This window comes from Prinia subflava, chromosome 11, assembly GCF_021018805.1.
Source record: "Prinia subflava isolate CZ2003 ecotype Zambia chromosome 11, Cam_Psub_1.2, whole genome shotgun sequence".
Lineage (NCBI taxonomy): Eukaryota > Metazoa > Chordata > Aves > Passeriformes > Cisticolidae > Prinia > Prinia subflava.
In genome coordinates this window covers 19936443-19950869 of record NC_086257.1, presented here as the reverse complement: position 1 = coordinate 19950869, position 14427 = coordinate 19936443, and the positions used below count along the sequence as shown (strand labels likewise).

General features: G+C 38.0%; 1 protein-coding gene across 6 annotated transcripts in view; it reads left to right on the top strand.

The window, feature by feature from the left end:
• Positions 1–14427, top strand: part of NAALADL2 (N-acetylated alpha-linked acidic dipeptidase like 2) — a 417141-nt gene that overhangs the window by 353358 nt on the left and 49356 nt on the right. For all 6 annotated transcript variants that reach the window (XM_063408209.1, XM_063408206.1, XM_063408207.1 and 3 more), the window contains one exon: positions 3016–3111. In XM_063408209.1, the coding sequence (XP_063264279.1) occupies positions 3016–3111 (96 nt within the window). The remainder of the gene's footprint in view (positions 1–3015; positions 3112–14427) is intronic.

Genomic DNA, 14427 nt, shown 5'->3' with positions numbered 1-14427 from the left:
TTATAAGACAGTACACAAGGGATGGCAAATTTAGTACCTTTAGAAGGTGAAACATTTTGTTCACTTAATTAGTTGAGGAAGGATAAGTTAAGTTAGAAAAATGAGTGTAGAAAATCAGAAGTGAATTTTAGTGCAACGTCCATCATAAATAAGCAAGAGTAAGCCAGATTTGGGGTTTTAAGAGATTTTTTGCCTGCATTTTCGATCTCCATTTAATTGATTCATAAATCAATTAATTACTGTCACAAGACCCGAGGGCAGCAGGAAATTGGGTTCAAATTAAAAAGAGAAGGAGGCAATTTGTTTCAAGATTGAAAGTTGAATGTTCAATCGAAGTTTAATCAGAAGTGACCCATTATTTGAAAAGTGGAACATCAATGTCGTTCTAATTTCACAGAATGCTTCATTAAATGAGTATTGAAAAGACCAGGTTAACTGATTATTCCAAAAGGAACACGAGACAAAGGCATAGTTTGGAAACTCACTTCCAAATACATGTAGTGCTCGTTCATTTCCCTTCTGAGGAGCTCTTAAGAGATGCCAAATAATTTCATTGGGAATTCAAGGATTATTGGGGTCATGCTTTGTAGATTGTAGGGTTCATTTGATAAAAACATAACCTCATATCAGAAGAGAAAATGCTCTTAATCCATTTGGATAGCCATGAACTTAAAGAAAAATTAGCAGAACACGATGAAAAGCAAAGGAGAAAATTTATAAAGCACTAGTGGAAGTTTGGCCTCCTAAATTTTATGGTGTTTTGCAGAGGTCTGACCTTGAAAAGGTTTTTCTATCATTTGATGTCATCCCCAGAGCATTCACAATGTATTGAAGGTTCTGTCCCCTGTACAAGGTGAGGTGATGTGAGTGCCTGGCTGGGGCAGAGGTGATGGTTTGTGTTTGGAGGTGAGTGTGGGAGAGAACAAGGACAGCAGCTGCAGCTCTAGCTCCTACTGTGGCTGAAAAACAGAAAGGAATAATACATAAAATTGCTTTTAATGGATTTAGATTAGCAAGTCTTTTGGTGTGATTTACTAGAAATTTGCTTAGCAAATTGCTGTTCAAAAAAAGCCAAAACACAACGCTCACTTGTTGTGAGCTTGGTGAGGGAAAGACAGCGAGGTGTGATTCAGTTTCCAGCCCTTGGAAGGTGTTATTCTTGCTGTTAAATGCTGAGAGGTGCCCTTGGAACATCATCTGGACTCATCTCTGCCCTGTGCTCCCTGGGATAAAGAGTTAGTTGGAAAGCAGCTTTCTCTGGTGAGCATAGCTTGAAAAACAGCAGAAGGCAAGAGAAACAAAGTTGGCCTTTCTAGCAGTTCTTAATGGATGAGCCTTTTATGAGGGAGAAAACAAAACAAAACAAAGCAGCCACAGCTGTTTTAAACATTGGCTTTTACAAGTGCACAGCAAGATTTCAGATGTCAGTAAGTTATTTCAAACAAGATCTTTGCAAGCAGGGTCTTGATTCCTTCATGAGCAAAACTCGTCACTGGTGATGTCCAAGTTGTTTTGATCCATTTGCTGATCATTGCATTCATTTTGATTTTTTTGCTGTGTAATTTGAGTTCTTGCAAAGGCAGAGGTGCTGCTTTGCCTGGCCCAGCTGGGGTCTGGGAGAGAAGCCAGGGGAGCAGTGCCTCCCTGCTTTCCAGGCAGCTCATCCACCACGCTTTAAATTCAAAAAAAAAAAAGGGGATATTTGTCTAGATGGGGCAATAATCTGACCTTGGGTAGCAAATCTAATTTGGTAGTTGCTCCCTGCACTGACTCTCAGTGAGATACTCAAGAGTGAATATAAATAATGAAACTCTCTTTAAGTTATTGATGTTATTTGTGTGACTGATGATGAGCAGCATTAGCACCACCACAGCAGAGTGAGGGTGTTCCTCACCCTCCCCAGTCAAATGCCACAGCTCTGTAAACTGGTGTGCAGACGTGAAACAAAGATGAATAGTTATGAGTCAGTGCTGAAGTATGTGTTTTATCTTTGTAATAAATGACTTTGTGCATCTTCTCCCTGAGATCTAAAAAAAAAAAATTCTGAAAGAAAAAATTACTTCATTTATTTTTGTGATGCTTCTGTGACAAGTTATGCAACACACAGATGCATCACTGAACACAAAAATTTATATGATGCAGTGCTAATTATATATATATATATATATATTTTAAGAAAGTAGTGGGAGTTTTCTACCAGAAATAATCTCCTAGAAATGCATGGAAATACTGATAGAATATTGATCATGAAGGCATTAATTTATAGAAAAATTTAACAAGGAGATTTACCAGCAATGTATTATAATTCCTGTTGCAGACACCTGGGCACCTTTGAGGCTTAGAGGTTTGTTTTATAATGTTTTGCTTTTTTTTTCCAGTCCACTCCTTGATATTGATTTTTTGTTTCCTTGTGACAACAAATATGCAAATAATGTCTCACTTTTTTACAGTACAAGAAGAGATGAACATTCTATACAAAAAATATATTAGATTGTCTGGTGTTAAAACAGTGGTCAACATGAAGTGTATCATTTTAGGGAATTGACAAAAATTCCTTGTTGTGGAGATTGTATTACTGGACAGAGAAGTAGGATGGGTGCAGAAGATAAAAGATTATTTATTCCTTGATTACATTTACTCACCACATTAACTTATGGTTACATTTCTTCTGAAGACTTAAATCATAATGAGTTAATAAAATGTCTGATTGCTGCTTAGCTCAGAATAGAGCTGTTTGGATATTTTTTTTCTTCCTTTAGACAAAATTTTTAGCTGCTTTGGGAAGCATAATTACAGAGACAACTGCCATTCCAGAAATAAAGTCATAACACTTAGGGGGTTTTGCTTTCTTTGGGAGCTTGGAATCAGTTAATGAGATCAGTGAAATAAATTTCGTATTCATCAAAATTTAAGGAATTTTTGAAGAATTTTTCAATCTATCAACAAAATTCAATAAGCAGTTGAAGGAGGAAATCAGTGGGGAATCCTAAAAATCTCCTTACTTCTTTCTCACAGAACTCCAGCTTTCTCTCTGAAGCTCTTTTTCCTGTACATGCAACCAAAACTGAGGAGCTGGATCCCTCCTTCAGCCTGCATGAGACCATTGCAAAGGTAAGAGAAATGGAGACCTCATTTATACATACTGTCCTCTTGAATTTGCTATTAATTTTGAAATGCAATTTATTTTTTTCCTGTGAATCCTTCGAATGTGATTAAAAATTGTGGAGTTCTCTTCACTGGGATCCACGTTGGGAATATTCTTTACATTGGTCAACTCTTGTGATCGAAGCAGTTCCAGGTGCAAATGCTTCTTTTTGTGTGATTCAGTTGTATTTTGCATGTTTCATGTTAAACTTCCTGGCGTGAGAGCAGGGCACTGAGCCCCAGCTGATGGCAGGAATTGCATGTGCTATAATTTAAATAGTTAACAAAGCATTATTAATGCTGTTCCTTAGTCTGAAATCTCCATATTTTTGTTGTGGTTGATGGGACCAAGTTATTTCTTCACAAGAATATTATTATAAATCTCTAGCTTTATAATAAATTATTCATTTTTGGGAGGAAAAAAACCAAACCAAAACAAAACAAAAAAACCCACAAAAAACCAAACCAAAACTAGTGAGAAATTATCTTGTAGTTAGAATTTCCAGTCCTCAGCTAGAAGTTAATGTTCCTCAGTGGGTACCTGCCAAAGGACATTGCAGTTTCAAGTAAAGCAGGTGCCATACCTGCTTCAGAAATTTTATCTTTTAATTTCCAAAGACTTTTCACACAAAACTGGTTTTTTATGTTAAGAGAAATTAAATGTTCGGATACGGTAAGCTCAACATTTGGTAATTTTAATTGGCTTTTTTTTTCTCAGAAATGGTTTATGAAAACATTTGAAACTATAACTTTTTATTCTTATTTTTCACTGCATATCACTCACAGTCTGTTTGGCTTGTATGGCCACTCAGGCTGGTGGAAAAGTTTGTGTTGATTTGAAGCCCTTCATCTCCTTTAGGGAAATAGGATTTTAGTGTTTCTTAGGTTTTACCTGTATGTATGGCTTGATAATAAATACCTGTGTGAAAGTTTCAATGTAATTTTTTACATGAGTTTTGGTTCAAGTACCAATAATCAGCTAAATGTGCCTTGTGCTCTCTGATGTCATGGGTACCCCGATTTCATGGGCACTTTGAAAAGGAAGAGATTGCTGAATGTGGCAGGAAAAAATGAATGTGAGATATGCAGCCATTAAATAGAAGGATCTGTAATCTGAGTGCTTAGAAGATCTAATTTGTCAGAACAATTGTCAGAACAATTCATATGCTGATCTTGGCACTGAAAAGATGGATTTAGGGTGGGTTGCTGTGAGAACCATGCTGATCTGAAGCATTCAAAGAAACAGAAATCTATAAGCTTCCTAGTGGCAAAGAACTGAAACATTCAGTACTGCAAAACTTGGTGATACCATAAGTGAGATTTACAGACCTTGTAATTATTATTAATGATTTACAGACCTTGTAATTAATATTAATGTTGGTAGTATCAAGTATTAAAATGGATGACCGTGTGCCTGTGTGGCAGAAAAGGGATTTTCCCACCTGACCAGAAGTCAGATAAAACTCCCTTTTCACCAAATGCACACTCAGAAAAGTGTGTGTTATTTTTTAATAAATTTCATCACTGTTACTCAGCACAGTGTTTCATGGTAACCAGTCAATTCAGTGATTAACCAGTTTGAAAATACTTTTATGCCCTCTGTGCTCACCAGAGCATCCTGTGGTGTCTGGGACCGTGCAGTTCTGAGAGTTTGAACAGCAGACCCCTCACAGGGGATGCCACTGGAGCCACTTCCCCAGGACCAGCCATGAAATCATCTCGTGTTGGTTTTTGCTCTGTCAGGCACCAAAGTCACAAAAGGCACACCAGAAGTGACATCGTTGGTTTTATGATGAGTTATGGGTGCTGACAGATAACTCCTGAGAAAATTATGAGTGAACCTCATTATTCTACACTCCAATTATGGAATTGCATAAAGCAGAACTGCTGTAATGCAATTAACTTCTAAACATTAAACAAAACAGCAAGAGGGAGGAGTGTTTCCATTTCTAGAGGAAATAAGGGGGTTTTGTGTAACATACAGTGATATTTCCATGTTTTTTAAGTATAAACACTTCCAAGGAGATGACAGGCAGGTTTTCTTCCTGAAGCAAATGGAATGGAAAGTATGCAAATAGAATGAAGAGACTGCTGGACTGTTGGTAAATGAAATTCACATTTTGACCATAGATAAGGTGCAGCACAAGAATTGAGGCATTTTCTAACAGGATCGTACTGTTCTGTTCCTTTGAGGCATGGAAGGGTTATATATCTCATTTAACTGTTGTTTAGTCCCATTAGTTCTCTAATATAGGAAACACTCATTCAATGGCAGTGATGTCCATAACTTTGGTAGCTTCTTTCTCTGTAATCTCTCTAAAAATGAAAATCTGTGGTTTGCTGCATGCTACCTCTGCAAGTATTTTAATTTTCCTCCGTGGTGTCTGCAAATGAGCTTGGTTTTTTGGGGCTTTTTGTTGTTTTTTGGGGGAGGGGGCCAGGGGTTTGTTTGGTGGTTTTTTTGTTGGTTGGTTTTTGGGTTTTTTTGCATTCCGAGGTAATGCAACGTATCTAAATTAACATGAAGGTCTCAAACTCTTACAATCCCAAAGACTTTTGAGATTTTGCAGCTTTTCAATCAGTAGAATAGTATTGTGAACAGAGTATGTGTGGCAGAGTTTTATCAGAAATATTTCTAACAGCGCATTATTCCTGGTGTAGATATTTCAACAGAGTACATTCATATTCCTGTGTTATTCCTACTATAATGTGCTCTTTTGGGAGTCAGATCATTCTTGAAAAAGTCCTGTGGCATTGTGCCTGGGCATGCCAATAGAGGCATCTCTACATCTGTATATTCCACTGAGGCATTTTCTCTTTTCATTTAGACATTGCCTCTGTGTAGAGACAGAGGATTTGGCAGAATTGTTTGAGCACCAGAGACACAACATCACTCCAGAATTACAGCACCTAAAGTGTTAAAGAGTTTGTTTGGTGTGTGCAGAACTCATCTGAAATACTGAGCAAACAGAAGTCTGATGCGCCTGAAAATATCTCATATCCAAGCCCAGCCCAGAGAACTCTCTGTCCTTGCAAGGCCCAGGCAGATATAAGGCAGCCTTCCCCTATATGCTCTGATTTCCATCATGGAAATGTGGCACTTTGGAGTGTCGATTTTCACAGGTAATTTCTCCAGTTAGCTTTCTCCAGTGATGTATTCTGTTGGATGTAATTTTTAAAATCCCTGTCTTCAGCCACGTGTGCCAGCCTTTGCCATCATCTCTCAACCCTTCATCAAAGGCACGAGTTCTGCACAGATCAGCAGAGCTCTCACGTCTTTTTGGAGGTGAATTACGTTATGGTTTTGTTCTTTCAGAAGGAATTGTTCGAGCCTGCAGTTAACAAGCAGGAGTGTGGGCTGGGGTAGGTGTCAGGGCTGCTGAGGGAGGTTAACAAAGCAGAAGAACAGGTCTCAGTGCTTGAGATGAGCACCAAGGTGGGGCCTGATCAATATCCAGATTTCACCATCTGCTGCTGATACTGAATTTTTAGATGTAGAGTTTGACCTTGTTGTGCATCCTCCAGAAATGTCTGGGGTACCATTTGTGTGCTCTGTCACACATGAAAGCATGAGTTTTGGGCTGAGAAATTGCATTATCACTTGGGGCATCTCCTAATTTTTCTGTTTGTCCTCCCACAGCTGGCAGCACTTTTTTTTTCAGAGCTCTCATCTGCTCCAAGGTGATGGAACAGCGTAGGTGCAGTGTAATGTGCCAGTGGCTGTAGTCACTCCCTAAGTTAAATAATTTGCTTTTTTTTCTGACCAACATCTCATGTACTGGCTCTGAGAATCTTACTGGTATTTATGGTTGGATGGTATTTGAGCTGTTCAAAGCACAACTCTATTGTCTGTGGTGACACTATGAATACAAACAAGCTTTGTGTTTTCCTGCAAAGCAGCACAGGAACCCATATTTCACAGGAATGGTTTGATTTAGCACATATTCTCTTAAGCACACAAGTGAGACTCTCTGTTTTACCTTTAGCCTTCGTGCATGAAAGAACATATAATCCAAGCAGAGGGTAAATACAAACCTGCTGAAAACTCCCTTCTACCAATGTGTATTTCATTCTGTGGCTATTGTCAGCAGCAGTAAAAACAGGAGCAAATCTGGTAATATAACCTGGCACGGTAACTTTGGGGATGTTCTATTAATTGTGGTGAATAGGGAAGTAAACAACATTCAAAGGGGGGGGGGGGGGGGGGGAAAGCTGTATGGGGATTTTCTCAGCCTTAGATGTGAGAGAGGTGGCTTTGCTGCTGAAGACGTGAGGTTTTCTGACAGACAGTCATACTGTGTTTGGCCAGACAGCATATTCTCTATCTGTTCAAGCCTGGTTAGGGGAGATATGCTTGGAATTTTTCAGTAGTTCTTTGTTCCTAAAAGCAAGTAGCCTCAAGGACTCTTGCACTTTATACTTGAACTCTGATGGATAAAGACTAGGTAATAAAAATAAGCTGAAATTGCAGAACCCCTGGTAAAAATTTGATGAACCAGCTGTACCATCCAACACAGCTCAACTTGGTTAAGTCAGGTATTAAAAAACAGCTCTATTCCCCTACCCTCTGAAATTGTCCATATCTTTTCTGCTGATATGCTAATATGCTTCCTTCAAAATGGAAGAATTATTACAGGACAGAACTAATTACCTTTCCTCCTGTGACATATATTTGTAAGGTTGTGGGAATATGTCAAGGCTTCGGTATTACAGGATTGGTTCTGGGCTTTTTCCTTTTTTCTTTTGAGTCACTGGAATGTAATGCTTTCAGCCTCGAGAACTCTGACAAGTATGAAAATATCAAAACAACCATGAACTTTGGTTTCAATGAACAAGAGAAAAATCAACAACAAAAAAATACAGCAGCCATTGGTAGCATGGCATGTGTAGAAACTCCTCGTGGATTGGATCTGGGTCTGGATCACAGACACAAAGATGTCTGTGAACATTCTGACCTGCTCAGTTCTCTGACTGAAAACAGAGAATTATTTCTACATTCCTTAAGTATTTTTGATACTGCAATAAGACTCTATGTTCTTTAAAAAAGTTATCATTGGCTTCTGTCAGAATGTTTCTTAGCCAGCTTGCTCTTCAAAACCATCAGTTCCTGAAGTCCTCTTTAGGCCTAAATTGTACTTGGCTACTCTCAAGATTTGTCTGCCAACTATCAGTAAAGGGGAAAAAAAATCATCATTTTTCAAACTAGAGTTGGAATTTAAGTGAAGGAAGCAAATATGTCAGCTCCATCTGATCCAATCAAACCACAGGATAAACACGTCAGCTGATACATAATGTATCACCCTAAATCTTAGGAGAGAACGCCAAGATTGATGTTGTTTGTACATCTCATGGAACACACTTCTTACTGCAAATTACAGCAATCTGAATAAGCAAAGGAAGATAGGTAGCAGTAAGAGCAAACATTGTTTAATCCTTATTTTATATACAAGAAAATTAAATACCATGAGTCAAAATGGTACTTGCAGTAACTGAGTAACTACTTAATTTCCTCACCTGAATACAGAATGAACTTGTAAAATCTGACTTGTTTGACACTGTAGACAAAGACTGGAACATTTCAAAGCTGGAGCTGGATTTCTGAAGGTGAAACACAACAAATATTTAGGACTTGCTGAAATTTCAGCTGCTGGCTGTGACCAACTGAACTTTTTTTTCTGTACTGAGGCCACCTGAGTGCCTGTGTTAGCGGGACTTACCTGCCTTGGAAAGAAGTTACATTTTCCACAGCAATTCCTTCTTTTGCCATGCCTTGTTGTGGTTTAGATCTGGCTGCACTGGTGAGAGGCTCTCAGCAAAGATGTCTGTGACAGGTCTCTTATTTTTTGGGCGAGGTTTTGTCTCCTGGTTGATGACCATGACTGTACAAAGAAGCCACTGTATATTTACTGCACAAGTCAAATGATTTCAGTTTGTCCAATAGTGGCTTTTTACTGTGTAATGAGAAAAATCTATTGTACATCCTTTGTTTTTATTTAAAAAATATAAGTTTGCTGTGAGGGATATCAAACAATTTGATAAGTGCATGCATTTTTGAAGGAAAGTCAACACATACATTTATGGAATCACAGAATAATTTGATTTGTATTCAACCACTGAAATCCACCAATGTTAAATCTGAACAAATAAAAAAAAACACCAAACCTGAAGCTTGCTTCTCTAATAGGTAGGACTATGCCCTGGGGCTGTTAGAATATTCCCCTGTTTCCCAGTATCCTGTTCTTCACACACGTAGTTACAGAATTTATCAGACTCTAATTTTATTAATCCATTCTTCAGCATCAGTACTACCATAGGCATTTGTTATTGGCACACATGTACTGAATTGGTGGCTTTACAAGGAAGATGAATTTTTCTTTAAAGAAGATGCCAACATTCTAGAGGAATAGTTCCTCTGGGTACTCTAAAAGTACCTTGTCTGTTGTAGCAGCTCTCTGTAGGAGCTCTTTTCTGTCTACAGATCTTTTGACAAAGATGTCAAATTAGACAGTTCTTTCCCCAGTGCATGCCTCTTTTAAAACATGAAGTTTCTACTAACAATAACGTAGTAACTGTGGTGGTTTTTTTATTTTTTCTTTTTCTTTTTTTTTTTTAATTTAGAGTATTCTAATTTACATTTGAGTGAATTATGAGGTGAAGTCAGTAGAACTTTAGTATATGCTGATGTGACAAGGGATGGAAATAGCTGCTTTTGTACTAAGAGTTAATTAGCTGATTTTGCAAACAAATTGCAGAAAGACCTGGGGAAATACAGCTGCTAGAGTGGATGTTTCTTTGTTGGTTTAGTTTTTAGATCATACTTATCCTTCCTTTGGTGTACAGTTGTACAGTATATTCTAGAAATGTTTTTCTTTATATTGTTCCTTTACATAGCTACGATCACATTGCAGATGCTGAATTCTACAGATACTGGATTTTGCTTCATGGGCTCAGTCGTGAATTCAAAACCAAATTTTCAAGACTTGGGGTTGTCTTAAGGAATTTTAAAACCACAGATTTCCTTAGGAGACTTAGCCCAATCCATAGTGGTTTTAATCTTGCCTTTAAATGTGGGTACCTATGCTGCAGCCATGCTCTTGATGCTGAGCATTTCTTGGGATTGGAGCCACCCAGAGGGGGGAGGATAAGACCAAAATTAAACATCGAGACAATGCATAAGAAATGTGTGTCCTGGGAAAAAGCTCCTAAGAACCAATATATTATGTCCTGAGCTGAGGGATGGGATGCCTGAAGGAACCTAAAAATATAAATTAAGCACAAACTAATGTCTGCCTTTATTTAAATTTAGCTCTTAAATCCTGGTCAAGAGCCTAAAGAAACAGCTGAAATTTCAGATTTCAGTGTGCAGCGCCGTGAAATTCTCTCCTTGCATTTTGCATTGTGTGGCACTGGTAGGAGTGGCTGGGCCTGGTTCAGATCTCTGCTCTGTGATGCCTTCATTGCAGATGTGCTGTGAAAATCTGATCCCAGTGGCAGAAAATCTGTATCCAAAATTCTTATTCTGAAGGGTTTTTTGACTGGTTTTGTGTGACCAGCCTGATGTATTCTCAAGATAGAAATCCTCAAGATGCTTTTGAAACATAATCCTCTGTATGAAATTATACTCTGCCCTTGTCCTTTATTTTCTTTTATTCTGTCTCCTATTATGTTGATATGCAGGCAGTTCACTGGGTATAACAAACATGCACAATTACGTGTTTTTAAAGAGATCTCCTGAAGTGAAGGATTGCAAAATTTGCATGAAGACTGTCTTTTCAAATACAACTGGACAACAGGAAGAAATTTTGTCAAGTGTAGAAGTTGTGAGACAAAACTAGTGTATACTTTAAAAATTTATGATGAGTCAAAAAGCAATGTAAATGAAGGTACTACAAAATGCCAGCAAGAACATCTTGTTTGTAGAGCTGTTTTTGTTACAAGTGCAGTCAATAAAAAAAGAGTATTGCCACTTTGCTGAGGCACTCAAGTATTAAAACAGCCAGCATTGCACCAATTAATGTTAGTTTCAGAACAGATGATGAGCCTTAAATTAGAATTATACAAAATTGGAATGTCTTTCAGAGAATTGTGGGGTAAAGACTCTATATCAGAAAGAGTGGGGATGGATATATTGTGTTTTCTTATTTCAGTAGGGGCAAGGAAAGAGATCATCCTGCAGGAACACCAGGGTTTGGTTTTCGATCTGTTCAATACCTTTGAGAAGGGAAAGGCTCTGCTGAGCAGCAGGAATGCTCTGACTCCCTGTTCCACCTTTGTGAGCCTGAAACCAGAGCTCTGTTTGGTGCTCTTGTAAGAGCTCTCCATTCTCTGCCAGGTGCTAACAGCACTGCCAGAATTTAGGCAGGTGGTGTAGAAAAGCAGCACCCAGTTCTTGAGTCCCTTCCTGCTGGGGGTCTCCCTGTGGGGCTGGAGGCTTCCAGAGCCACAGCAGAGAAGATGTTCCCACCTGGATAAAGAGCAGGACACAGCAAATAAACCAGACTCCTCCTGGCCAGGGTCAGTCAGGCCTCAGCACTCAAATGCTCAGGTACAATCCCATTTTCCATTTGAGTCCAACAGAATAGATTCAAGCCTGTGCTTTAATATTGATGAGATTTAATTAAGCAACAGGAGTGATCACCCCACCCACCAGCAGGTCCTTGGGCCAGGGGCTGGGTTTTGTCTGTAGCAAACTAACCATAAAACCAAAGCACTATAAAAGATATACCTTCCCACAGTGGAAATGGTATTTCTATTTCATAAGCAGAGATCATATGCTGGCTATGAAGCTATTTTTTATTTTAATACCCTCTTGTAAAACTAATGGATAGGAGTTTCATAAATTGCAGCCTAATTCCAACCATGCACATATAATATTGATTTTAAAATGTACAACATCTGTATCATCTATTGAAATAATTTTAGTTCAAAATTTAAACTAGGATTACAAAGTACTGCATTTTGACCTAAAATGTTTCAGGACCAGAATCCAGTAGCCAATAAATGAAAATCAACATTTCAGAAGGGTAGAAGGGAAGAAGGATAGAATTTGTTCTGGGGTAATGGAATAGTATATTCTAGTATGCTGCAGCCTTTTCCTCATCTAAAATTGATATGACTGTAGAAATAGAGAGAAATTTCTTCAAAATCAGGTTATCAATAAAACTGTATGTCCTGAGTGGTGCTTACTTTGAGAAGTCATTCATAAAAAAGCAGTTTTTTCTCAGTTATGTGCTAATTCTTCAATCCCGGAGAACGCTTGTCTTTTCCTTAGATGAAAGAATGGACCATTTATTTTGCTGCTGAGCTATAATCAGTAATAGGTGTACATGGATATTGGATGATGTTTTGAGACAGTGCCAAAGTTCTATTTAATCTGTTCTAAATTATCACAGATAAACAGCAAAATAATCTCCCTGTTGCTACCATCAGATGTGATCCACCCACACTTGGGTGCTTACTTCTTTAGAACAACCAAACTCTGAGTGGATAACATTTATTTGCTTGTGACTAAACAGTTCAAAGTCCTAAATGGCCAAATAAATAGCAACACATTTGCATCTGACTGGGGTTTTTTTAATTTATTCAAAGCAGTTAATTGGCAAAGTTATTGTTCTACTTGCTTATTCGAGCTGTGTATACATACAGACTTCATGAAATTGAAATACTTGGAAAAAGATATTGCAAAAGATTATCTACTCAGTGATATTTTCTATATTTTTGTAAGATATGTTAAATGTAACAAATTTTTTTTTTTAATTAAGAGAGTACTGACAGTTGTAGACTCTGGCAAACTGGCAGACCTTTAATCACAGCTTTGCAAAACATCTAAGCAACAAAAAATTCACTGTCTTCTCAAATCAGCTTATTTTTGCAACCTATCATGATTCTAAGGAATGTATTACTATTTTTTATAACAGCTTTAAAACACAAAGGTGAAGACAGCATAATTTTAATTTTTTTAAAATTTCTTCTCTAGGATGTTTACTTGAGATACCATTTTGAGGAATCTATTTTTAATAACATTGTGGCATCTGACAAGGTACCAGAATCTCTTAATCATTCAGATCTCCCCTTTTTACTGATTGGTGCCCTCTGTTAGATAAATGTACCTGACATAAACACATGAGCCCAATAATTTAATTATAGTCCTGGTTCTGTGTACTTCAGTGAAATCCACTTTTGCTTCACCCAGTACAGCAGCTAATGGTCAACATGAAGGGTTGATATAAAAATTATTTATCAAGTTTTTAGCTGTTCATGAAGTGTTTGAGCCTGTAAGTGCAGATGCACTCTCAGATTTTCAGGTACAAACTGAGAGGCAGCAGCTGCAGATCCAACTCTTTATATTTCAGAATAAAATACCTATTTTTGGCTTTGTGAATGCCAGACCTGTTGGGAATTCAATTATAAACCATACTCTGGATCCTGTTAGTAATCCCCCAGCTCTGTGCTGTGCTTGAGACAGGAATTCAGTCCCAAGGCTTAAAAGGATGCAGAGGAGCACTCTGCAGACAAAAGGCTAAATACTTGGATTTATGCAGCTGAAAAACTTGATTAGACTCAGTGGAATAAGTGCTCTGCTACAGAAGTTTTAAGTGTCATTAAAAAACGAAATTGATTGAATCAATATGGAGAAAAAGTTCCTTTTTCTTGTCTTTATTTTCACTTCAAATAACATTCCCATGGATGGGCAGAGCCTGGGGCTCAGCATGCTGTGCCCTTTCATTTTTGGGTATTGCTCTGTCAGGAGATGATTTGGCAAATGAGTTTTTAATAGAAAGCCTGTATGTAATATAAGGAATCATGTAAATAGTATGAGAGTGAAACAATTTGTATGAGTACTTAAAGGAAATGTAGCAACTCTCACTGTTACATATCTTGGTTTTTAATATAATTTGATATATTTAATATAATTTAATATAATTGACCTTACCATGGAGGAACATTCTTGGAATTTCAGTCGTCGGTTCAACTTTTTTCCTGCTGTTTAGAAGTGTCTCAGGAAGAGTAAACAATTTCTAAAATAACAAGAACTACCTTCTTCCACCTGTCTTTGTTACATCACTTCTGTTTCCTTACCTCTTCCCTTCCTGTCACCTATATCCCATCAAATTCTGAGCCGAATGCCAGGTTCTAACACCTGCTGTTGGAATGGGGTTTCCAAAGGCTTTGAAGCTGATGTGATAATTAATTAAGATCATCAGACATCTCAATCAGCTGCCCGTGGTTCCCCAGTTCCCCTGAGCCAGCCTGGATGCTGCCACGGAGTGAGCAGGGGTGGGT